At 47.0% G+C, this 24,642-nt stretch overlaps 1 protein-coding gene across 2 annotated transcripts; it reads left to right on the top strand.

The window, feature by feature from the left end:
* Positions 1-13,788: 13,788 nt before the first annotated feature.
* Positions 13,789-24,368, top strand: LRP10 (LDL receptor related protein 10). Of its 2 annotated transcripts, XM_030187936.1 has the most exons (8): positions 13,789-14,186; positions 14,309-14,605; positions 16,441-16,482; positions 18,544-18,682; positions 19,091-19,290; positions 20,665-21,631; positions 21,748-21,877; positions 23,396-24,368. In XM_030187936.1, the coding sequence occupies exons 2-8, from the start codon at positions 14,539-14,541 to the stop codon at positions 24,071-24,073; spliced, it is 2,223 nt and encodes a 740-aa protein (XP_030043796.1). In that variant the 5' UTR covers positions 13,789-14,186; positions 14,309-14,538; the 3' UTR covers positions 24,074-24,368. The 2 variants fall into 2 exon arrangements, with proteins under 2 accessions (XP_030043796.1, XP_030043795.1); XM_030187935.1 differs by having other exon boundaries at positions 13,789-14,605.
* The last annotated feature ends 274 nt before the right edge of the window (positions 24,369-24,642 follow it).

Genomic DNA, 24,642 nt, shown 5'->3' on the forward strand with positions numbered 1-24,642 from the left:
CCTCTTTCTCTTGGTGCCGCCTTCTCTTGGTGCCTCCTACTGGTACCAGAGAGACATTGCCATTATCTGCACACTCAGCTTTAGGCACTCCTCTCCCCCTGTCATGTCAATAACTGAAGGCTGGTGAGAGCGCCTCCTGCTGTTACAAAGAGACATCTCAATTTTGTGCACTCCTTTCCTCTCTCCCCCTGTGCTACCACACCTATAAGCTGGTGACAGTGCCTCCTGCTGGTATCAGAGATACATTTCCATTCTGTGCACTTCTGTTCTGGAGACTCTTCTCTCCCTTCCTCACCCTTCTCCTCTGCTGTCTGGGAAGGACATATTCTCAGTTTCTCTCTCCTCCTTCTCACATTTCTAATGCAAATCTCATCTGTGCTGTAGCTGTGGGTCCTCTTAGGTCCATTTCTTTGCTCTCATGGTCTCTGTGTCTCTCTCTTCCTTTCTCCCTCCCTGTGTCACTTTCTTTCCTCTCTGGCAGCTCCTGCCTTTCCTTAGGCTCCAGGCCAGTAGCTTTGGTTTTTCCAATTCCTTTCTCCCTGGATCGGTGGAGCAGAAATTTGTGGAGTCAGCATGGGCAGGTCTCCCGGCTACATTTTTGCTGAGTCTTGCGGACGTGGGTAGATACCGGCAGCAGCTGACGAAAGGCAAAAATCCACTGAAAGCTATTCTCTACCCCACCTTCCATTCCTCAAAAACCCCATTCATTTTCTCTCTCTCTTTCTTTTTTCTAGTAATGGTAAACTTTGAGATGCACTGGCATAGCTGTATAGGGGGAGAAGGAAGTGCATGTTTCAGTTCTGGAATAGCAGGGAGTTCTGTAGGGCAGGAATGAGGTGCATTGGTAGAGCTGTGTGTGTGGTGGGGAGGTATATTTCAGGATTGGAATAGCAGGGAGTTCTGTAGGGCAGGAATGAGGTGCATTGGTAGAGCTGTGTGTGTGGTGGGGAGGTATATTTCAGGATTGGAATAGCAGGGAGTTCTGTAGGGCAGGAATGAGGTGCATTGGTAGAGCTGTGTGTGTGGTGGGGAGGTATATTTCAGGATTGGAATAGCAGGGAGTTCTGTAGGGCAGGAATGAGGTGCATTGGTAGAGCTGTGTGTGTGGTGGGGAGGTATATTTCAGGATTGGAATAGCAGGGAGTTCTGTAGGGCAGGAATGAGGTGCATTGGTAGAGCTGTGTGTGTGGTGGGGAGGTATATTTCAGGATTGGAATAGCAGGGAGTTCTGTAGGGCAGGAATGAGGTGCATTGGTAGAGCTGTGTGTGTGGAGGTATATTTCAGGATTGGAATAGCAGGGAGTTCTGTAGGGCAGGAATGAGGTGCATTGGTAGAGCTGTGTGTGTGGTGGGGAGGTATATTTCAGGATTGGAATAGCAGGGAGTTCTGTAGGGCAGGAATGAGGTGCATTGGTAGAGCTGTGTGTGTGGTGGGGAGGTATATTTCAGGATTGGAATAGCAGGGAGTTCTGTAGGGCAGGAATGAGGTGCATTGGTAGAGCTGTGTGTGTGGTGGGGAGGTATATTTCAGGATTGGAATAGCAGGGAGTTCTGTAGGGCAGGAATGAGGTGCATTGGTAGAGCTGTGTGTGGAGGTATATTTCAGGATTGGAATAGCAGGGAGTTCTGTAGGGCAGGAATGAGGTGCATTGGTAGAGCTGTGTGTGTGGTGGGGAGGTATATTTCAGGATTGGAATAGCAGGGAGTTCTGTAGGGCAGGAATGAGGTGCATTGGCAGAGTTGTCGGTGCTGTAGGATCACGGTGGATCTGTGTGTGTAAGATGCATCTGGCTTCGGCCTTACAAATCTTTTCCTTCCTGGTGGGAAACAGGCAGGATTTCCGCTGGCGCCTGAGAGCCAGCACCAAGGCCGATTCTCCTCCCTTCACAGGACCACCTGCTCAGGCTTTTCCCTCCCCTGTGTAGCACAGAGGGCTTGTCTTAAGTTTACTCTCTCTGATAAGGTCAGAGATTCACTTTTGGTCTCAAGCCCTGTCCAGCTTTTTATTCCTCATGTAACCTCATTTCCCCTTTGTCAAAGAATGGCACAATGGCCAGACATTTTTCCTTTGAGACTGTAGCTCCCCCCTCCCCCAATCCATACAAGAAATCTGTCCAACAGAACATATATCACTGTAAGATAGTGTGACCCTGGGCAAGGCATGTTATCTGCTTCCAAAGCCTCAGTCTCCCCCCTCCCCCCAATTGTCCACTCTCTATATGCAACTCTAGAAGAGTCACTTTATGTCTCCTGTACCTCAGTTCTAATCCCCAGCTCTGTCGCTGACTCTCAGTGCATGACTCTGAAGGAATCATCTCGCACATTCCTTAATCTTCATTTCCCCAACTGTAAAGGTCTAAAATACAAATTAATGCACGCATCAACCTTTTCCTATATGAGCACGCAATTCTGGAACGCATTGCCAGGCAACCTAAAAGCGACCTATGAACTGACCAACTTCCGTAAACTACTAAAGACCCATCTCTTCGACAAGATATACCACAAAGATCAAAACATGTGAAACTCCTCACATATATCCAGAAATGTTTAATAATGCCTTCTATTATATCACTATCATGTATTCCATTACCATGCAACCCAAAATCCTTCTGTAATACCAAATGTCTATTCTCTTCTCATTTCCACTATCCATGATATATTGTAAGTCACATTGAGCCTGCAAAGAGGTGGGAAAATGTGGGATACAAATGCAATAAATAAATAAAGAAATCTCCGTGTATCTCAGTTCCAACTCTCGGCTCTGTCACTGACTCTCTGTGAGTGACCCTGAAGGAGTCACTTTGGGGGACCTTTTACAAAAGCGCACTGCAAAAATGGCCTGCGGTAGTGCAGACACGTGTTTTGGGCGCGCGCAGAATCATTTTTCAGCGCCCCTGTAAAAAAAAAATGCCTTTTTAAAAATGTTTGCCGAAAATGGACGTGCGGCAAAATGAAAATCGCTGCGCGACCATTTTGGGGTCTGAGACCTTGCCGCCAGCCATTGACCTTAGTGGTATAAAGTCTCACGTGGTAACCGGGTGGTAATGACCTACGCGCATCAAATGCCACTTGGTGCGTGTCTGACACGTGCCAAAAATTAAATTACCGCAAGAGCCACGCAGTAGCCAGGTGGTAACTCCATTTTGGTGCATGTTGGGTGTGCGTAGACGTGTTATTTCGGTTCTAACTCTGGCTCTGTCACTAACTCTCTGTGGGTGGCCCTGAAGGAGTCGCTTTATCTCCATGTGCATCTTTATCTCGGTTCTAACTCTGGACCCTAGAGGACTCACTTTATTTTCCCGTGTCTCTCTTAGTGCTAATCCCCAGCTTTGCCACTGATTCTATTACCCACAAACTCCTTCACCCGAATTCATTCTCTCCCCTTCTCCAGCATAGGACTCATACAAGGCTTCGCTTAGCAATCTTGCAAGAGCAAAATGGGATGAGATCTCTTGCTGACTCTGAAATGTTAGGTTTTTGGGGGGGGTTTTTTCCAGATTTGTTCTACAAGAGTTCCAGTTGGCACATCGATTCTAGAGAAAACCAGATCTTTTGCAAGCCATGGCACCTTTAATAAACTAGAATAAGAATTAGCCGAATGCTATCAAGGCCACAGAAAAGTTCCCTTTTTCCAAAGTCTTTCCAGATTTACAGAAGCAGGAAAAGTCCTTTACAAAAAAAAGTTGGTAAAAATCTATAAAAGTTGGTAAAATCTATGGATAAAGCAAACCCTTCCCAGCCTTTCTCCTCCATCTTATTCCATCCTGAGCTCTGTACAGCCCTAGCTAGCTACCCTCTCCACCCACCCACATACACACATCCTTAAAAAAAAAGAAAGAAAAAAAAACCCCTGACATGCCAAACACACACAAGAAAAGATTTTGTTGTTTTTTTTCCAGTTCATGAGCTCATCAGCCATCGTATTTTTTCCACACTGCATTGGAAATGGTCCCAGTCTGACCACCATTCCCCTCCCACATCAAATCTGCAAATTCTGCAGTCAGCAAAGTGCTTCCTCCCCTTCCCCCACCCACCCCTTCGTGCTCTCTGTCTTTCACTCTTCCTGTACATGTCTCTCCCCTCACAGCTGGCTGAGGGAAGTGAGGGTGTGCGGAGAAAATAAGGACATTATTTATCCACTCAAAATATTATATAGATTCAGAAAGACATGAAAGAGGAGGGATGATGGAAACATTCATCAAATCTCTAGGAGGCTTTATCAGAAGAAAGCTTCCACAACATGGAAATTTGAAAGGAGGGAAGTGTTAAGAGCAGTAGCATAGCAGAAGTGAATTGGGTGGGCCCATGTCTTTCCTCTTCTCCCCCTGCATTAAAAATTTAATACATCGTCTGGCAAGGGTCTCCAAGCCCTGACAGTCGAAGAAGTCATCTTCCACCAGAAGGTAGTCTGAACACTGGTGAAGTTTGTATTTTTATTTTGTTACATTTGTACCCTGCGCTTTCCCACTCATGGCAGGCTCAATGCAGCTTACATGGAGCAATGGAGGGTCAAGTGACCTGCCCAGAGTCACAAGGAGCCGCCCGTGCCTGAAGTTGCCTGAAGTGGGAATCGAACTCAGTTCCTCAGGACCAAAGCTCACCTCTTCCAGTTGCCAACAACAGCAGCCCCACCCCCACCCCCCACACACATGAGCATACATAGGGGATACCAGTGTTGGCAGCTGCAAGCAGGGTCGCCAAGAGGGGGGGCAGGGGGGCCCGGCACCAGGGTCAGGCCACCGGCACTACAGTCCCGGGTCTCACCTGCCTGCCCTCGGCTCTGTCTGCCACCGGGCCCCCTGCATTAAAATTGACAGCACCTCAGCTCCGTTTGGAAAGGCAGATCGCCTCCCTTCGGGCCCTTGCGGAAACTGGAAGTTACATCAGACGAGGGCGGGACACAGTGAGAGAAGGCCCGAAGGGAGGCAATCTGCCTTTCCAAACGGAGCTGAGGCGCTGCTGATTTTAATGCAGGGGGCCCGGTGGCGGACGGAGAGAGGGCAGGCAGGTGAGACCGGGGACTGCGGCGGGGGGGGGGGGGGGGGGAGGCGTCGGGAGGCGGCCTTGCCCCGGGCCCGGCTTAGTCTCTGGGCGGCCCTGGCTGCAAGCACGCTGCTGCTGACTTCACCAGTTCCTCCAGAGCAGAGGATATCTTCAGCTGGTGGGGCTTGGGAATCCCCCGCCAGCTATACCAAGAATAGTCACTGCTGCTAGGGTGGGCTTGGGCCTGAACCCAAAAGTAGGTGGGCCCCTGCCCAGCCATGGCTACACCACTGGTTGTTAGGGACTGTAAGAAAGTACTGTGAGGGCAGTGCACACCTGGAAAAGATGTCCAGGAGGCTCAGAGGACTTAAATAATGACAGAATTTAAGGAGGCTTAGGACAGATATGTGGAGGGGGGAAGAGGGGGCTGGGGGGAGAAGGTGGTAGGTTGGTTTCAAAAGCCGCAAATCAGGTAAGACCTGTGACAGCACAGCGACAGGCACCATTGGACAGGTTCGGTGGGCCGAGTTCCTCGTGTTTAAGAAAGCATGGGACAGGCACGTTGGATCTCTTAGGAAAAGGAGGAGTTAGTGGTTACTGAGGATAGGCAGACTGGATGGGCCATTTGGCCCTTATCTGCCATCATGTTTCTACTCTTTCTATACATACAGGAGATAGATAGATAGATAGATAGATAGATAGATAGATAGATAGATAGATAGATAGATAGATAGATAGATAGATAGATAGATAGATAGATAGATAGATAGATAGATAGATAGATAGATGACTGTACCATGGAAGGCTCCTTTGGTAAACCAAGGACCCAAATTATGTTGTACTTTCTAAGAAAATAAAACCATAACAACATTTAAACTTCTGGGTAGAAATGATCATTACGGCCTTGAAGTCCTGGTATCACCATGGCTACAGGGCCTGTTCAAGCCACCCTTGAGTTTTCCAGAGTTTCTGTCTCTCTGCAACCTTATAAGGATATATTTATGATTTAGGGCAGGAGATTATTTTTATTTCAATTATTTTATTTCATACTCACCCCCCCCCCACCCCCCTACACACTATTTTTTCATATCCTTTTTCTTCAGCATTTTGATGTGATGTCAGTTAAAATATCTCGCACACATCCTGGAAGTGGCTGGAATGGCCATAGCTACTCTCCTCCACCCCCCCCCCCCCCCCCCCCACCACCACCAAACAGTCCAGGATCTAAACCTGCAGTCTACAGCCTACTCAACAAATTTCATTGTAGATGAATCAGGCAGGAAGCTGAAAAGCACAGACCTAAGAGTTTTAATTACCTTCCATCCTCTTGCACTTCTAAATTTACTTGCACCCTTGTTTACCTCAAAATTCAATGGGTTTGTTTATTTATTTTTTTTTTTTAATGAAGGATGACTGTGACTTTCCAGAGAGACTTCTGTCAGGCAAGGTTCATCATATCTTTATTTTAAGGTACTTGGTGTAGTATTTAAAATAGATCTCATTTGGTTTGATTGTGTGTCTTACTTTCCTTGACGTATTCTCAACATTTTACTGTTCCCGATTCTTTTGTCTTTTCCTACCCAGGAAAAGTACTGTGATAGAGTTGCCTGCCCCTTGCTCTCACACTTTTTGAGCCCCTTCTCTCACTCATTAAGAAGTGTGTCATGCTCATTTGAAGGCTCTCTCGCTCATCTTCCAGGAAGATGGGAAAATGGGGTAGTTCCCCCCTTCTCCCTGGAAGCAGTGATGTCGCCTGGTTACTCTCGCTTTCCTGGGTACTGCAGCCAGGGGCTCCCTTTTATTTATTTCTTTGATTTATTTATTTTCCCTGGAGGGCACCACTGAGGATTCTGGGCTATTGGAAACCATCTAATAAATGCATTTGAAGTACAACCAAATGAAACAGCAAAAAGTTATCAAAACACCTTCCAGACCTAAAGCTGAAAAGGAAGTTGTTCGTTGATTTTTTTTGCTTTATGATTCTTGTGTCAAAGGTGCACAAGGGGTGATTCTCATGTTAGGGTGTTCTTAATTATAACTGAGGCCTAGCCACCTCAAAGGAGGGGGAAGGGAGGAAAGGAAAGGAAAGAAATAAGGGAGGGTGAGTGAGGTATGGGAAGTACAGGAATTTGGTCACTCAGATGTGGTTTTCCTTTTGACTCAAAGAAGCCACATCCTTGGTGAATAAGCGGAGGGTCAGTGGAAAAAGTCTCATCCTAAGAGTCACCTGTAATGAGGAAGGAACAGGACTCTGAAACAGCCCCTGGGGATTTCTCCTGAAAGTTACTCATAGCTGCCGATGGTATCAATATCACATGAATAGACAACAAAGCCTAGAAGACTCAGGGGATGGGCGAAGGGATTCAGAGCCTGTCACCTCTACAACTGGAGGGCTCAGGGGGATTGACACAGGGATCCAGAGGCCATCGCCTCTAGGACTGGAGGGTTCAGGGGGTGGCTACAAGGATACATAGAAAAATGAAGGCTGATGAAGACCCTATGGCCTATCCAGTCTACCCATCCATGTCATCTACTCTCCCTAGCACTCCCTTGGAGATCTTATGTACTTGTCCCAAGCTTTCTCAAATTCAGATAGAGTTTTTGTCTCCACCACCTTCACCAGGAGTCTGTTCCACAAATTCACCACCCTTTCTGTGATGTATTTCCTCAGGTTACTTCTGAGTCTATCCTCTTTCACTTTCATTCTGTGCCCCCTCGTTCCAGAGCTTCCTTTGAACTGAGAGAGACTCACCGCCTATACATTTATGCCGCATAGGTATTTCAATGTCTCTATCATATCTCCCCTCTCCCACCTTTCTTCCAAAGTATACATATTGAGATATTTAAGTCTGTCCCCATACGCTTTATGATGAAGACTACTGGCCATTTTAGTAGCTATCCTCTGGACCGACTCATCCTGTTTATATCTTTTTTGAAGGTGAGGTCTCAGGAGTTGTACGCAATCTTTTAAAATATTGTGGACTGGAGGGCTCAGGGGATACTAAGCTTGTTACCTCTAGGACTGGAGGGATCAGGGGACAGGCACAGGGATATAGAGCCTGTCACCTCTGTCATAGCTCAAGGTGAGTTACATTCAGGTATGTTGGGTATTTCTCTGTCCCAGGAGGGCTCACAATCTAAGTTTGTACCTGAGGCAATGGAGGGTTAAGTGTCTTGCCCAAAATCACAAGGAGCAGCAGTGGGATTTGAATTGGCCACCTCTGGATGTCAAGATGGGTGCTCTACTAGGCCACGCCTTCTTTTCCTAAGGGATCCCACATGCCTGTCCCATGCTTTCTTAAATTATGACACAGTCCTTGTCTCCACGACCTCCACCGGGAAGCCATTCCACGCATCTTTCACAGAAAGAGTGGCAGATACGTGGAGTGGCCTCCCGGTGGAGGTCGTGGAGACGAGGACTATGCCAGAATTTAAGAGAGCGTAGGACAGGCAAGTGGGATCCCATAGGAAAAGGAGGAATTAGTGGTTACTGTGGATGGGCAGACTGGATGGGCCATTTGGCCTTTGTCTGCTGTCAAGTTTCTACGTTTCTATGATAGGGAAATCCTTACCACATTTGAATATAACTCGCCTTTGAGCTACCTCTGAAAAGGTGTGAGCTACATTTTAAATAAATAATGGGCCTAGTATTAAGCCGCTGACAACCATAGGTTGAATCCAGTTCCAGCACTAAGTATCTGGGTAAGTGTGGTCATCCGCCATAAACATTCAAGACCATTGATCAGTTAGTTTGGCCAATAAAGTTAGGTCAATCTTTTTGCTCCACGCCAACACTAACCACACAATTCCGTGGTAGTCAGAAGCAACAGTCGGCGTCGCTACCCACGTATCTATTCGAGCTGAACCATCTTTGAAAAACAAATGTCAAAACAGCGTTGAAAACCTGGCCTTTTCTTTCGGCATTTGACTCAGCTTAGGTTGGCGCTACTCAGCTTATTTGTTGGGTTCCTCTATTTTTTTCCCCCTCTTCCTATGCTGTTGGCTTTTTCTTTTGCTGGAATTGGTCTTCTGTGTTTGATTATTCTTTCCTGTCAGCATTTTACCTCTTTAAGCTTCTACTGTTAAATTTTTATATATTGTAAACTGCTTTGATCTGCGAGTTAGCAAAGGTGGTATAGCAAATTTCACAACGAGGATCTGTATATTGTTCGAGCTCCTGAATATCCCTTTCGGATCTGGCCCTGCAACCTCTGCCTCTTCGCCTGCCGTGTGCGGTTTCCCTGTCTGTGTTTGCCTCTTCTGCCTTTCTGTCTATCTGCCCTCCTTTGTCAGTCTTAGATTTGGGGGTAACTTTTTTAGCCAAAGTAATTCCTAGAGCATCTCTCTGCTGCACCTGGACTTAACTACTGAAAGGACAACAACAGCAGATGAAGAAAATCAAGACAAGAAGCAGAGAAAAAAAAAGCTGGTTCAGAGAGCACAACTGGGAATGTGCATTTTTATGGCAACCAGATGTGATGAACATCTGGAGACCTGCAAGGGGAAAGAATGTATGAGAAAAAAATAAAAGAAAAAAAAACAATCCAAAGGAAGACAAAGAAAAAGCTTTTTTTTTTTTTTGTCTAATCCTGGGGGGAAAGAGACTTTAACAACAGTTACAGCAGTAAAACCTGTAGCCTCCCTCCACCAGGCCAAGACATGAGCAGAGACAACATGGCAGAGGCAGAACAACCTGGGGATAGATTTTGGTATTTGTCTTCTGTCTCCTTGTCTGTCTGTCACTCTGTCTCTCTCTTCCCCAGTCCTTTGACCTTCATATACCTGAAGCTTTTGCCTCCGCTCCCCTCCCCCCCGTTTATAATCACTGGTTTCTATCAACTCCCACAGAGGCCTGTCTTTTAAGCTCCAATTACAGGATTTGAGACTGCACAAACAGGAGGCTTCTTTCTGTTTTTAATTTTAGAAAAATAACAAAACTAAACATCCCTTTGCAGAGAGAGAGAAAAGAAAAGACGCAGAAAAAATTCAAATGTGGGCCCAGCTGATGCAAGGGGGCAGAGGGACAGACTGAGTGAAAACAGAAAAAGTTGAAAAAAAAAATCTTTTTTGTTTTTTTAACCCTCAGAATGTGATTTAAGAGGACAGAAACTGACACCCAGTGGCCAAAGAGCAGAATGCATAGAAATAATTCCCATCTCCTTTATACAGTGGTGGTAAACTGACCAAACAGGGGCACCTAGGGGTATGTTAGGAGTAGCCTAATGATTAGTGCAACAAGAGGAATGGAGGAAGGCTAAACAAAACTCAAGAACAATGGAGTTAAATGTTTATTGCTATGTTATTATTGTTATTTTTGTAGTGTTTTTATACAAACTTCCAGCTTTGGAACGCTTTACCAAGATCCATCTGAATAATACATAGTAACATAGTAGATGGCGACAGAAAAAGACCTGCACGGTCCATCCAGTCTGCCCAAGAAGATAAATTCATATGTGCTACATTTTTATTTGTACTGTCCTCCTTCAGTGCACAGACTGTATAAGTCTGGCCAGCCCTATCCCCGCCTCCCAACCACCAGCTCTGGCACAGACCCTATAAGTCTGCCTCCCACCACCAGCTCTGGCACAGACCGTATAAGTCTGCCCAGCACTATCCCTGCCTCCCACCACCGGCTCTGGCACAGACCGTATAAGTCTGCCCAGCACTAGTCCCGCCTCCCAACCACCAGCTCTGCCACCCATTCTAGGCTAAGCTCCTGAGGATCCCTTCCTTCTGCACAGGATTCCTTTATGTTTATCCCATGCATGTTTGAATTCCGTTACCGTTTTCATACTTTTTGTGTATACCCTACTTTGATTTGTACCTGTGCTCTTCAGAGCACAGACCATATAAGTCTGCCCAGCACTATCCCCGCCTCCCAACCACCAGCCCCGCCTCCCACCACCGGCTCTGGCACAGACCGTATAAGTCTGCCCAGCACTATCCCTGCCTCCCACCACCGGCTCTGGCACAGACCGTATAAGTCTGCCCAGCACTATCCCTGCCTCCCAACCACCAGCCCCGCCTCCCAACCGGCTCTGGCACAGACCATATAAGTCTGCCCAGCACTATCCCTGCCTCCCACCACCAGCCCCGCAGAAAAATGTTGAAGACCCATCTCTTCAAGAAAGCTTACCCTAATGACCCAACTTAACTCTTTAAGCCCATCCACATGATTCATGTTCTGATGATTATTACACCTGACTACAAATCCATAAATGCATTGATGTTTTCCTCTGAACTAAGACTACATTTTCAGTAGGCTGTGGAACAGAAAGAGGAATCACAAAACTCCCATCCGCAGTAGGCTAAAATCAGGAGTGTCTTGGGCTGTCTCTGATGACCCAAGGTCAGCCGATGAGCCTAGTTTATAAACAAGAGAATGCTGAAGACAGAGCGAGAACAGATGTACAAATTGGTATGCTTGTAAAGTTAGGTGAATCTGAGAATTAGAAAGAAAAAAAAACACATGGACAAATTAGTAAGCCAATAAAATGTTCTGAATCTGAAAGAGAAAATATGTTTATCCCACGCATTTTTGAATTCCGTTACCGTTTTCATCTCCACCACCTCCCGCGGGAGGGCATTCTAAGTATCCACCACTCTCTCCGTGAAAAAATACTTCCTGACATTTTTCTTGAGTCTGCTCCCCCCTTCAATCTCATTTCATGTCCTCTCGTTCTACCGCCTTCCCATCTTTAAACTCATTGTTAATCATTGGAAGGATAACTGACCTCTTTCTTTCCAAATGTGGTGGAATTGGGTTATATTGGACTCAAAATACAAATCAACTTACGCAACTTACACAACTGTGGAACGCATTACCAAAAGCCTTGAAAACTACGTACGACCACCTAAACTTCCGGAAAAAACTAAAAACTAACCTGTTTAAAAAGGCATACCCTACCAATCCAACATAAATGCCTGATCTCTGCAACACAACAAAACTAAAGTACGTAATGGACATCACACAACTCTTCCGTTGTATGATTCCCTAATTCTCGCCTTGACTACTGCAACCTACTCCTCACCGGCATCCCACTTAGCCATCTATCCCCCCTTCAGTCCGTTCAGAACTCTGCTGCATGTCTTATCTTCCGCCTTGACCAATATACTCATATCACCCCTCTCCTCAAGTCACTTCACTGGCTTCCGATCAGATACCGCATACAGTTCAAGCTTCTCCTACTCACCTACAAATGCACTCGATCTGCAGCCCCTCCTTACCTCTGAACCCTCATCTCCCCTTACGTTCCTACCCGTAACCTCCACTCTCAAGACAAATCCCTCCTTTCAGTACCCTTCTCCACCACCGCCAACTCCAGGCTCCGCCCTTTCTGCCTCGCCTCACCCCATGCTTGGAATAAACTCCCTGAGCCCATACGCCAAGCCCCCTCCCTACCCATCTTCAAATCATTGCTCAAAGCCCACCTCTTCAATGTCGCCTTCGGCACCTAATCACAACACCTCTACTCAGGAAATCTAGACTACCCCAACTTGACATTTCGTTCTTTAGATTGTAAGCTCCTTTGAGCAGGGATCATCCTTCTTTGTTAATTTGTACAGCGCTGCGTAACCCTAGTAGCGCTCTAGTAGTAGTGGTAGTAGTATGTGGCTGTGCCATATGAACTTTATCATACCACAATATCACTTTGTATTTGTTTACACCAGAGTCTGCAAACACCTCTCTGGTACTATGTAAGCCACATTGAGCCTACAAATAGGTGGGAAAATGTGGGATACAAATGTAACAAATAAATAAAATATTGTATAAGAAATATGAAAATAATTTAAGTTGTACTTTCCAGAAATCTCAGAAGTTTGTTAAAATGGAAAACTTTAGATAATTATTTATCTAGTATATAACTCAGAAAGGTCAGCCACTGTTATCTGAGAATATTTATACTTTGATCCTGGATACGCACTCATTGTACTCTTCTTGTTACTATTATACATTTGTGACTTGTTTATACCTGAATTTAACTATATAGTTTTTGTATATTCAATTATACTCAATAAAATATTAGACTTAAAGAAAAAAGTAAAGGTTGTGTGCGGAAAGAATAGAGAACTCAATTTCAAGGGTAGCCTGTTGGAAGTGAATTTTATAGATGTTGTCGATGTCCAGAACTACAAAATGCATGACATAATTGTGATTGTAATTATGAAAGACACAACCAATAAACAAATCTGAAAATAAAATAGTCAATAAAATATTTAAAAAGAGAGAGAGACAGAGAAGACATGAAGAACTTAATCTGAAAGAAAATGAGAGTACAAACAGGTACAAAATGCTAAGTCAACAAAGCTTCCAGACTCTGAAAGACAGAACATTATGCATTTGTGACTTGTTTATACCTGAATTTAACTACATATTTTTGTATATTCAATTATACTCAAAATATTTTTAAAAAGTGAGAGAAGACATAAACAACCTAATCTGAAAGAAAATGAGAGTACAAACAGGTACAAAATGCTATGTCAATAAAGCTTCCAGACTCTGAAAGACAGAACATTATGCATTTGTGACTTGTTTATACCTGAATTTTAACTATATAGTTTTTGTATTTTCAATAATACTCAATAAAATATGTAAAAACAACAAAAAAAAAAAGGAATTGGTTTGCCAATAAAGCTTCCTGAAGAGGAAGCCACCCCTTGTTCAAATTGTAATGTCAATAAAGCTTCCTGAATCTGAAAAAGAAAGACAGCAGTGCCGGGAAGGGGAGGAGTCAGCCGGGAAACCGGAAGCGAAGTCTGTGTGCGGGTGACGTCACGGGTCATGTGACAAAGGAGGAAGTGAAGGGTGGGAAAAAGTTCTTCTCTGAGCCCGGAGAGAGAGAAAGAGGAAACTGAAAGAGTGAGGAAGTGACAGAGAAGGAGAGAAAGAGACAGAAAAAGAAAAGGAGGTGGAGGTGGAGGAGGAGGAAGAGGGAGCACTTAAGCCTCTGACATCCCACAAGTGCTGCCCCTTCCTTTCAGGGAAGTGAGACAAAAAAAAAAAAAAAAAGCCAAACAAAACAGCAGAGAGACAGAAAGCCAGGCCTAGCCTTCTCCCCTGGCTCCTCTCCGCCCCTGGAGGGGTGACACGCTCCCCCCTTGTCCTTCCTCTCCGTCATCCTGGTAATTTGGGGAGCTGAGGAGGAAGCGGGGTAACCCTTGATTGCCCCCCCTCATTCCAGGGAGATCCACCGGACCGGAAGGTTTCCACAGGAAGACGCCTGAAGGTAGACGGAGTCCCCCCTCCTCGTCTGAGTGGAGAGTGCCGGGCAGGGGTAACCCTTGATTGACCCCCTTATTCCAGGGAGATCCACCGGACCGGAAGGTTTCCAAAGGAAGACGCCTGAAGGTAGACGGAGTCCCCCCTCCTCATTCCAGGGAGATCCACCGGACCGGAAGGTTTCCACGGCCGACGCACAGGAAGACGCCTGAAGGTAGACGGAGTCCCCCCCTCCTCGTCTGAGTGGAGAGTGCCGGGCAGGGGTAGAAGAATATGGGGCAGCTGAGGTGAGAGGGACAAGAGATCCCCGGACTCCCGCAATCCCCTTGAGGTGGATGTCAGCGCACTGCACCATGCCACTCCGTGCGGCCGCCTGCGCGGTACTGCTCCTTTTCTTGTCTGGTAAGTCTGCTATCGTTTTCACGGTCCTGATTCAATTTAGATTGTAAGCTCTGTTGAGCAGGGACTGTCTTTTCATGTTAATTTGTACAGCGCTGCGTAAGTCTAGTAGCGCTATAGAAATTACTACTACTACTACTACTATTTAGCATTTCTATAGCGCTACAAGGCATACGCAGCGCTGAAATGTTTATTAGTAGTAGTAGTGATTCGTTATACCAGGAAAGCGGTTTTAATTAACCAGTGGCGTTAACGTGACATAGTAAGTGACGGCAGGTAAAAAGACCTGAATGGTCCGTCCAGTCTGCCCAACAGTCACGTTCATTATCAATTGAACATGCTGGATGCTTGGAATGCCCTCCCGCGGGAGGTGGTGGAGAGGAAAACGGTAACGGAATTCAAACATGCATGGGATAAACATAAAGGAATCCTGCTCAGAAGGAAGGGATCCCCAGAAGCTTAGCTGGTGGTGGGAGGCAGGGCTTGTGGTTGGGAGGTAGGGATAGTAACATAGTAGATGACGACAGAAAAATACCTGCATGGTCCATCCAGTCTGCCCAACAAGATAAATTCATATGTGCTACTTTTTGTGTATATCCTACCTTGATTTGTACCTGTCCTTTTCAGGACACAGACCGTATAAGTCTGCCCAGCGCTATCCACGCCTCCCAACCACCAGTCCTGGCTCCGCCGATAGTGCTGGGCAGACTTATATGGTCTGTGCCAGAGCCGGTGGTGGGAGGCGGGGATAGTGCTGGGCAGACTTATACGGTAATAGCATCCTATGTAACTAATATAAGTGAAAAGAACAAATGCAAAAGCAACCAAGGGAACATATATCATTATAATGTTACCCAAGATCCTTCTGTAATACTAATATGTCTATTTTCTTATGTATTTGCATCATTCATGATGTATTGTAAGCCACATTGAGCCTGCAAAGAGATGGGAAAATGTGGGATACAAATGCAATAAAGAAATAAACGTATTTTAAGCAAAATTCATAAGTTTGTATAATATAGTATTGTGGTTAGAGCAGCAGGCTGAGAACCAGGGAAGCCACAGTTCAGATCCTGCTCCTGGTGACCTTAGGCAAGTTAACTTACCCCTTCATTGCTTCTGGTACATGCTTAGATTTTAAGCCCTCTGGGGACAGGGCATTACCTAGTGTACGTCTCACCGTGAGCTACTACTGAAAAGGCATGAGCTAACTTTAACGAAAAGGTTGTGTTGTGCATGGTGAGCGAGGAGCCGTTGCAGGATCTAGCTGTGTATTCTGGTAAGACTTCTCCCTGTTTTAGTTCTGCTGCACTGCTGAGCACCAACTGCCTCCGAGAGAAGCCAAAGTAACCCACTGCCCTACCGTGGAAATAAGGCTGCCAACTGGATCCAGCTTCGCAAAGGCAGGGTTGGATCCAGTCCTGGGTTTAGTCTGTTGCATGCAGGGACTTGTAGTCTTGCAATGGGAAAATCAGAACTTCCCTACATTCAATAGGATAAACCCAGCACTGGATCAAACCCTGTCCTGCAAATCTGAGTCTAGTTGGCAGCCTTAGCATCGAAGTTACCCCAGAAGAAGAGATGGGAAAGGGGTTTTTGCCTTCTCAGAACTGGGTGTGGAACAGTTAGGGTGGAAGAGGATAATAGCAGATCATCAGACGAGACTGGGAAATGTCGCCCAACTGTTTCCTCTCTCGTGACTTTAACTCGATTTGGCCTTTGGAAGTGATGTGACAGGGGAAGGAGATTACAGTAGATGTTAAACTCCATCTATTACCTCCTCCATCACTCTGTTTGTTTGTGTTTAACCTCCTCTGTGTTCTGTTTGTCTCCTTCAGGTTCATCTGGATCAGCTAACACGGATTTTGTCCTCGGTGAAGGTGAGTGTACGAGTGGGAGCAGAGGTGTGGGTGAGAGTTTAATCGGAGTTAACTCCCCGGGATCTCCCTCACTCTCAGACCTGTTTCAGCCCCTCAGACCTAGTTCACAGCATCCTGAGAATCTAATGGTTTCATAGTTAAAGCATTATCTGCGTAGTCTGAAGAATTGGCCTTGTATGTGAGCAATGTTCTGGTTTCCAAACTTGGTCCTTTGTATCGCTGCATAGTGCAACTGCACCTCGATTACTGTGAGCAATTCTGGTCACCACATCTCAAAAAAAGATACAGTAGAATTAGAAGAAGTGCAGAGAAGGATGACGAAGATAAAGGGGATGGAACGACTTCCCTGTGAGGAAAGACTAAAGCAGTTAGGGATTTTCAGCTTGGAGAAAACTCCATAAGTACATAAGTAATGCCACACTGGGAAAGACCAAGGGTCCATCAAGCCCAGCATCCTGTCCATGACAGCGGCCAATCCAGGCCAAGGGCAGCTGGCGAGCTTCCCAAACGTACAAACATTCTATATATGTTATTCCTGGAATTGTGGATTTTTCCCAAGTCCATTTAGTAGCAGTTTATGGACTTGTCCTTTAGGAAACCGTCTAACCCCTTTTTAAACTCCGCCAAGCTAACCGCCTTCACCACGTTCTCCGGCAACGAATTCCAGAGTTTAATTATTCGTTGGGTGAAGAAAAATTTTCTCCGATTTGTTTTAAATTTACTACACTGTAGTTTCATCGCATGCTCCCTAGTCCTAGTATTTTTGGAAAGCGTGAACAGACGCTTCACATCCACCTGTTCCACTCCACTCATTATTTATATACCTCTATCATGTCTCCCCTCAGCCGTCTCTTCTCCAAGCTGAAAAGACAGCTGAGGGGAGATAAGGTAGAGGTGTATAAAATAATGAGTGGAGTGGAATGGATAGATATGAATTTCTTGTTTACTCTTTCCAAAACATAGTTGGACTAGGGGGCACGCAATGAAGCTACTAACTAGTACATTTAAAACGAATCATAGAAAATATTTCTTCACTCCACATGTAATTAAACCCTGAAATTTGTTGCCAGAGAACGTAGTAAAAGTAGTTAGCGGGGTTTTAAAAAAAGGGTTTGGATAGCTTCTTAAAATAAAAGTCTATAAGCCGTTATTAAAACGGACTTGAGGAAAATCCACTGCTTATGTCTAGGACAAGCAGCATAAAATGTATTGTACTGCTTTGGGATCTTGCCAAGTACTTGTAACTTGGAAACAGGATACTGGGCTTGATGGACCTTCGGTCTGTCCCAGTGTGGCAATACTTATGTACACCCCAGCCAGGATATCCACAATGAATATTCAAGAGGGAGATTTGCTTGCACTCCCTCCACTGCATACAAATCTCTCTCATGAATATTCATTGTGGGTATCCTGAAAACCTGACTGGCTGGGGTGCCTTCGGGACCAGGTTTGGGAACCACCGGTCTAAGGTGGGGTAGCAGGTTCCTGCATATGAGTTGTGCAGGAATCTGCTACCCATGTTCCTACCTTGTGGGGGGGGGGGAAAGGTGCAGAAAGATCACAGTCTCAATTGTGATGGGCAGGCAGGTTCTGTGGGATTCTCAGGGACCTGCCTCCCCATCGACAGTTTAAACCGCAGACTTTCTGCACTACCTCCACTAGAATTGTAGTCACTTGTGTCACCTCAGGAAAGTCATTTCTGAAGTTGCTTGGACAGGGAGATTTGCAGTGTTGTAGAAATTAATTAAAACTGTCTAAGTTCCAGGGACTGATTTTATAAAAGTGGCCCTTTTCGTACAGTAAGGAAGAACACTGTGTGTGTGAGCCTATTTCTGGCCAAAACAGACTGAGCTTTGTAGGCTGTTGCCACTTTGCAGTAGTTTAGTATGGAAGGAAGAAATAGTTTAAGAATCAGGAAACTGATCTTGGGAAGCCATGTAAAAGGAATTATTTGAAAATCTAACTCTTGGTGGGTAATTTTCAAACTTCAGTAGAGGTAAAGCTAATTTGCCAGCTGAAGCTTATGTACCCTAATCTTTGCAACAATCCCTTTGTCTATAGAAGCCTGTAAAGGGATCCCACAGGTGCTGACAGACACGCAGGGACGCATCAGGAGCCCACTGATCATCCTTGGCTATCGCTTTGCTAGGAGATGCACTTGGATCATTCAAGCCATTCTGGAAGAAACGGTGTCCATCAGGTAGGGACCTTCCAGCAGCGTCTTTGCTGCTTCAGGGACATTTAGCCACCTGCTGGAGCCCTGCTGCTTTGGGGGCACCTGGCTGTCTGTCAGAGCCAAGGTTCCCTCTAAGGTGCTCAGGGGTTCTCCACCCATAGTCTTCCCATCGGAGCTGATGCAGCAGTATCACAGTTTCAGTGGGGCAGACAGGTCTCCAGTTTCTTTGGGAATGCCCAGCCCTCTGCCAGAGTCCTCACTGCTTCAGGGACACCCAGCCTTCTAGCGGAGACCCTGCTTTGTTGAGGACATTTGGCTCTGTAGTGAATTCCTTGCTATATTAGGGACATTTGGCCTTCTGGCCCAGGCCTGGCTGTTTTACTCCTTGCTGCTGTGTGATGCCTGTCCTTCGTCTCTGTCTCCCTGTTCCAGGTTTGACAGTTTCTTTATTCCCTGTGACACGGAGAAGCTGATAATTCAAGCAGCAGAACGCAAGCCATTGACACTGTGTGGCATGCACAGCTCTGGACCCATTCAGCTGTCTGGGGGCAACATCACACTCATGTACTCTCTGAGCCCGAATCCCAGGAGCCCGAATCCCAGCACAGGCTTTACTCTCTCCTACTTGAAACGTACGTCACGATGGAGGGGGAGATGGGGGAACAGCAGTAAGGGAACTGGGAGGGAGCCATTGGGAGGGGAAGGAGAAGCCGAGGGAAGTAGAAGGGAAGACAGATGGTGGGGGGAGGCAAATGAGAGAGGAAAGACTGAAGCAAAAAGGGATATAAGAACTTAAAAACATAAGAATAGCCATACCATACTAGGTCAAACCTATGGTCCATCTATAGCCCAGTATCCTGCTTCCAACAATGGCCAATCCAGGTCACAAGTACCTGACAGAAACCCAAATCGTGGCAACATTCCATGTAGAACCCCAAAGAATAGCAAGATTCTGGAATCCTAAAGAGTGACAAGATTCCATGCAGAATCTCAAAGAGTAGCAACATTCCATGTAGAACCCCAAAGAATAGCAAGATTCTGGAATCCTAAAGAGTGACAAGATTCCATGCAGAATCTCAAAGAGTAGCAACATTCCATATAAAACCCCAAAGAATAGCAAGATTCTGGAATCCTAAAGAGTGACAACATTCCATGCAGAATCTCAAAGAGTAGCAACATTCCATATAAAACCCCAAAGAATAGCAAGATTCTGGAATCCTAAAGAGTGACAACATTCCATGTAGAACCCCAAAGAATAGCAACATTCTAGAATTCTAAAGAGTGACAACATTCCATGCAGAAACTCAAATAGTAGCAAGATTCCATGTAGAACCCCAAAGAATAGAAAGATTCCATGCAGAAACCGAAATCATAGCAACATTCCATGTAGAACTCCAAAGAATAGCAAGATTCTGGAATCGTAAAGAGGGACAAGATTCCATGCACAATCTCACAGTGTAGCAACATTCCATGTAGAACCCTAAAGAATATCAAGATTCTGGAATCCTAAAGAGTGACAAGATTCCATGCAGAATCTCAAAGAGTAGCAACATTCCATGTAGAACCCCAAAGAGTTGCAAGATTCTAGAATTCTAAAGAATAACAAGATTCCATGCAGAATTTCAAAGTGTGGCAACATTCCATATAGAACCCCAAAGAGTAGCAAGATTCCATTCAGAATCCCAAGTACATAAGTGTTCCCATAGTGGGACAGAGCAAAGGTCCATCAAGCCCAGCATCCTGTTTCCAGCAGTGGCCAATCCAGGTCACAAGTACCCGTCAGAAACCTAAATAGTAGCAAGATAGCATGCTACTAATGGAGAAGGAAGGGAGAGGTATGAGAAGGGGAGATGTTATGGGGGGGGGGGGGGGGGGTAACAGGATGGAGGAGGGTCAGCCAAGGGAAAAAGACACAGGGATGGGAGGCAGAGGGGAAACTTGAGCGGGCTATAAATATTTCTACTGTGTGAGAAAATGTCCTGAGTGCTTTAATTCTTTCCCTCTAGATCCATCTGTCTGCAATTCCTACCAGTTTCGATGTTGGAACGGAAACTGTGTGCCAGCTATATGGCTGTGTAACGGCGTGGATGATTGCAGAGATGGCTCGGACGAGGCAGGCTGCCCCCCAGACCCATCTGCCTTCCCTCCCCCTCCTCCGCCGGCTTGCAACAGGACCCTGGAAACCTTCTACGGCGTTTTCTCTTCGCCAGGTTTCAGTGACGACCTCTCAGCCTTGTATAGTGGCTACGAGTGCTGGTGGTTCCTTAACCCTCACGACAGTCGCCGCCTAGTCCTCCAGTTTGTGGCACTGGAGCTGGGCTACTCTGACGTCTTACGAGTCTACGACGAGGCCCCCGGGGGCCAGCTTCTGCGCAGCCTGGACTTCCTCAGCAGCGGCCAGCAGGTCACCGTGGAGTCCTTCAGTAATAAGATGGCCGTCTTCTACCGTGCCCGTGAGGGCAGTAGCCGTGGCTTCAACGCTACCTACCACATACGTGGCTACTGCCTGCCGTGGGACACGCCGTGTGGGGGCGGGGAGGAAGGCTGTTTCACGGACGCACAGCAGTGCAACGATGTCTGGGATTGCGAGACGGGCGAAGATGAAAGAGGATGCGGCGGCTGCCCCGCTGACCACTACCCCTGTGGCGGGGGCCACCGCAGCAGCTCCTGCTACACCCTGGCAGACCGCTGTAATTACCAGGCGTCTTGCACAGATGGCGCTGATGAGAAGCACTGCCGGAGCTGCCAGCCGGGAAACTTCCACTGCGAGGACGAGCGTTGCATATACGAGACATGGGTGTGCGACGGGCAGGCAGACTGCGTTGACGGCAGTGACGAGAGGAACTGTGGCTACCAGCCGCCCCGCAAGGTGGTGACCGCTGCTGTGGTGGGCAGCCTGGTGTGTGGACTCCTGCTGGTCGTGGCGTTGGGGTGCACTTGCAAGCTGTACGCTATCCGGACCCAAGAGTACAGGTATTTATCCCGCCTTTGGTGAAAATGTGAGCAGGACAGAAGGATTGAAACAATGCATGTCAAATCTGTTTATAATTGGTGTCACTTTTTCCTCTCTCTCTCTCCTTCAACTGCAGCATCTTTGCCCCACTCTCCCGGGCAGACGCGGAGTTCATCCAGCGACAGGCCCCGCCGTCCTATGGTCAGCTGATTGCACAGGGTGTCATCCCGCCTGTGGAGAACTTCCCCACCGACAACCCTAATGATGTGAGTGTGCCTAAACTGGGTGGGGGATGGGCCTGGTCGTAGTTAGTACATGCTGGGGCCCGGGGCAAAAATTTGAGGGAGGCGGGGACCCCCCCCCCCCTCCCTATCTCCCCATCCGCCATTACTAACCACACTTAAAAACAACTCTAAATGGCTTCACACACAAAACACAGACAGCCCTTCACCAAATACAGAACAAGGGGTCGCAAATGATGTAAAGACAGATATTGAACTGGGAACCCCAGGAAGTTAAACTTGGCAAGTACTGCAACGGTGGAGAAATAATAAACAGAAACGCAACTTCCTTTGTAATGAACACAGCGAGGCTGATTTTCAAAGCAATTTAAGCCCTGCCTGCAAAAATAGCTTCCCGCCGCTCAACCGGACAGTGCCGATGAATATCCCCCGAGACCGGCCAAACAAAAAGTGGGCAGGTCAGGGGCGGCACTGGGAAGTAGCCCCGGGTTACGTGGGTGCCGGCAAGGGCTGTCGTAAACAAGGCCGCTTAGTTGTGTGGGTGCCGGCTCTGAATATCGGGCTGGCACCTGCATAACTTTCTAATTTTTTTAACTAAAGTCCCTGAGCCCCCCCAAGCCCCCCCTGCCAATATTCCCTTCTTCCCCGCCCTCCCCCCCGGGCCTACCTGTATCCCTGGTGGTTCAGGGGAGTCGTTGGGGGCAGGAGTGCAGCCTTCTCATTCCTGCCCCTTGCAGCGCTGGTCTAAAATGGCTGTCTCGCGGCAGCTCGCGGTACTTTGTTCTGTTCTGATGTTATAAATAAAGCATTAAAAAAAAAAAAAAGAATACCGACTAAAGGTTGTTCTGTCCAATTATTATGGCTCATTAACGCCAATCATTGTCTGTTGTAAAATAAGTTACGCGCAACTGACTTCAATCTTGGACGAGCAAAATTGGGGGGACACCTTTCTAGAATTAGGGCGTTTGAGCCTAGGGCCGGTGTTTGCTGGTTTACAAGCCCACACTAGGGGCAGCTTCCAAACGCAGCAGGCGTGGGTAGGGCCTGTGGGCGCTTTTTACCTGCAGATTTACATGCACGGATTTACGGTATTGCCTAATCCAAAAATTAAGTTAGTTCAATAAAAAGGGATCATCTTTTCTTTTCCTTGTTTTGTTTTCTATTACCTTAAACAGTGGACTAACACGGCTAGCATATCACTTTATCCATCTGCTGTTTGCATGCGCCGAAGTTCATTCTCCATCCCGTGAAACAGACCTGTATGTGTATATTTGGGCAATTTTCAAAAGTCCTATTTCTGCACATACAGGCCCTGTTGTATCCAAAGAAATGTCTTTTAAAATTGTCTTAATCAATTCTGGTTTCAGGTGCACAAAACTGAGTGTCTCTCCCTGCCTCCCCCCACCCCATAAACTTTGAGCAGTGCCTCTACAGCAACCCAGAGAGCAGAAGCCGGGCTCTTTCAGCTATCCCCCCCCCCCCACCACCACTTTTCACGTCACTTAAAGAGAGACTTGACTGTTTTCTTGTGTCTCCCTGCAGAATTCAGTGCTGGGGAACCTGCGCTCCCTCCTGCAGATCCTACGGCAAGACCAGGCCCGGGGAAGCCCTCATCGGCGGAGGCACCGTAACCGCCACCTGCGCCGCTTCGTGCGCCGCCTGCGAAGATGGGGCCTGCTGCCCGCCACGCCAACCGTAGTGACCGTTTCCAGTTCCATGCGAGACGGGGGGAATTGCGTTGGCGACGGCAGCAGCGGCGCAGGCCAGGAGCCCAGAGCGGCCTCTGCCGAACCCGAGGGAGCTGACGATAGCGAAGGGGCCACGGGCGGCATAGGGTCAGCTGGTTCTTCCGAGGCTCCGCCCCTTCCACAGAAAGTTCCGCTGGCATCGTCCCACGCCAGACTCCTCGCCAGCACCAGTGTTGACATCATGCCAAGAGCTGAAGCGGCAAGCCCCGCGCCTTCCGGAAATGAATTTGTGCCGGCCTCGTTTGGGTCTGTCTTATCCGGTGTGGTGCAGAGCCTGCGGGGCCGGTTCTTCTCACACCACCAGGAGTGGAGGGCCCACGGGGATGCAGAAACACTCTTACCGCCACACCCAGGGGAGGAGGAGGAAGAGGATGAAGTGTTATTACTACCGCTGGCGGAAGGCTGGGCAGAGATGTTTCCAGAAACATCAGGCACATCAGTAGTAGATGACGTCATGCTTCTTCCCTGTTAACCTCCCCCTCGTTCCTTATTTTTTTTCCCCTACTCTTTCCTGGAAATTTTTTTTTACTACGAGCTTTTTCCTCCCATCCGCGTAACAATTTAAACACGAGTAAAAGTGAATGGCATTGCATCCCTTACCCTTACCAAAGAATCTAATCCTGCTCGGCATAGAAAATATTAGGGCGGCAAGCTGTGATGTTATCAATCACGTGACAGTTTGTTCTGATGCTGTATCATAAGTACATAAGTAATGCCACACTGGGAAAAGACCAAGGGTCCATCGAGCCCAGCATCCTGTCCCCGACAGCGGCCAATCCAGGCCAAGGGCACCTGGCGAGCTTCCCAAACGTACAAACATTCTGTATATGTTATTCCCGGAATTGTGGATTTTTCCCATTTAGTAGCGGTTTATGGACTTGTCCTTTAGGAAACCGTCCAACCCCTTTTTAAACTCTGCTAAGCTAACCGCCTTCACCACTTTCTCCGGCAACAATTGCACTTTTGAATTGTGAATTCTGTGTGGAGGGTGGGGGGGGGGGGGGTGGTCTTCGACTCTGATGTTTTGTTAATCGGGACAAC

This window comes from Microcaecilia unicolor, chromosome 14, assembly GCF_901765095.1.
Source record: "Microcaecilia unicolor chromosome 14, aMicUni1.1, whole genome shotgun sequence".
NCBI classification, from domain to species: Eukaryota; Metazoa; Chordata; class Amphibia; order Gymnophiona; family Siphonopidae; genus Microcaecilia; species Microcaecilia unicolor.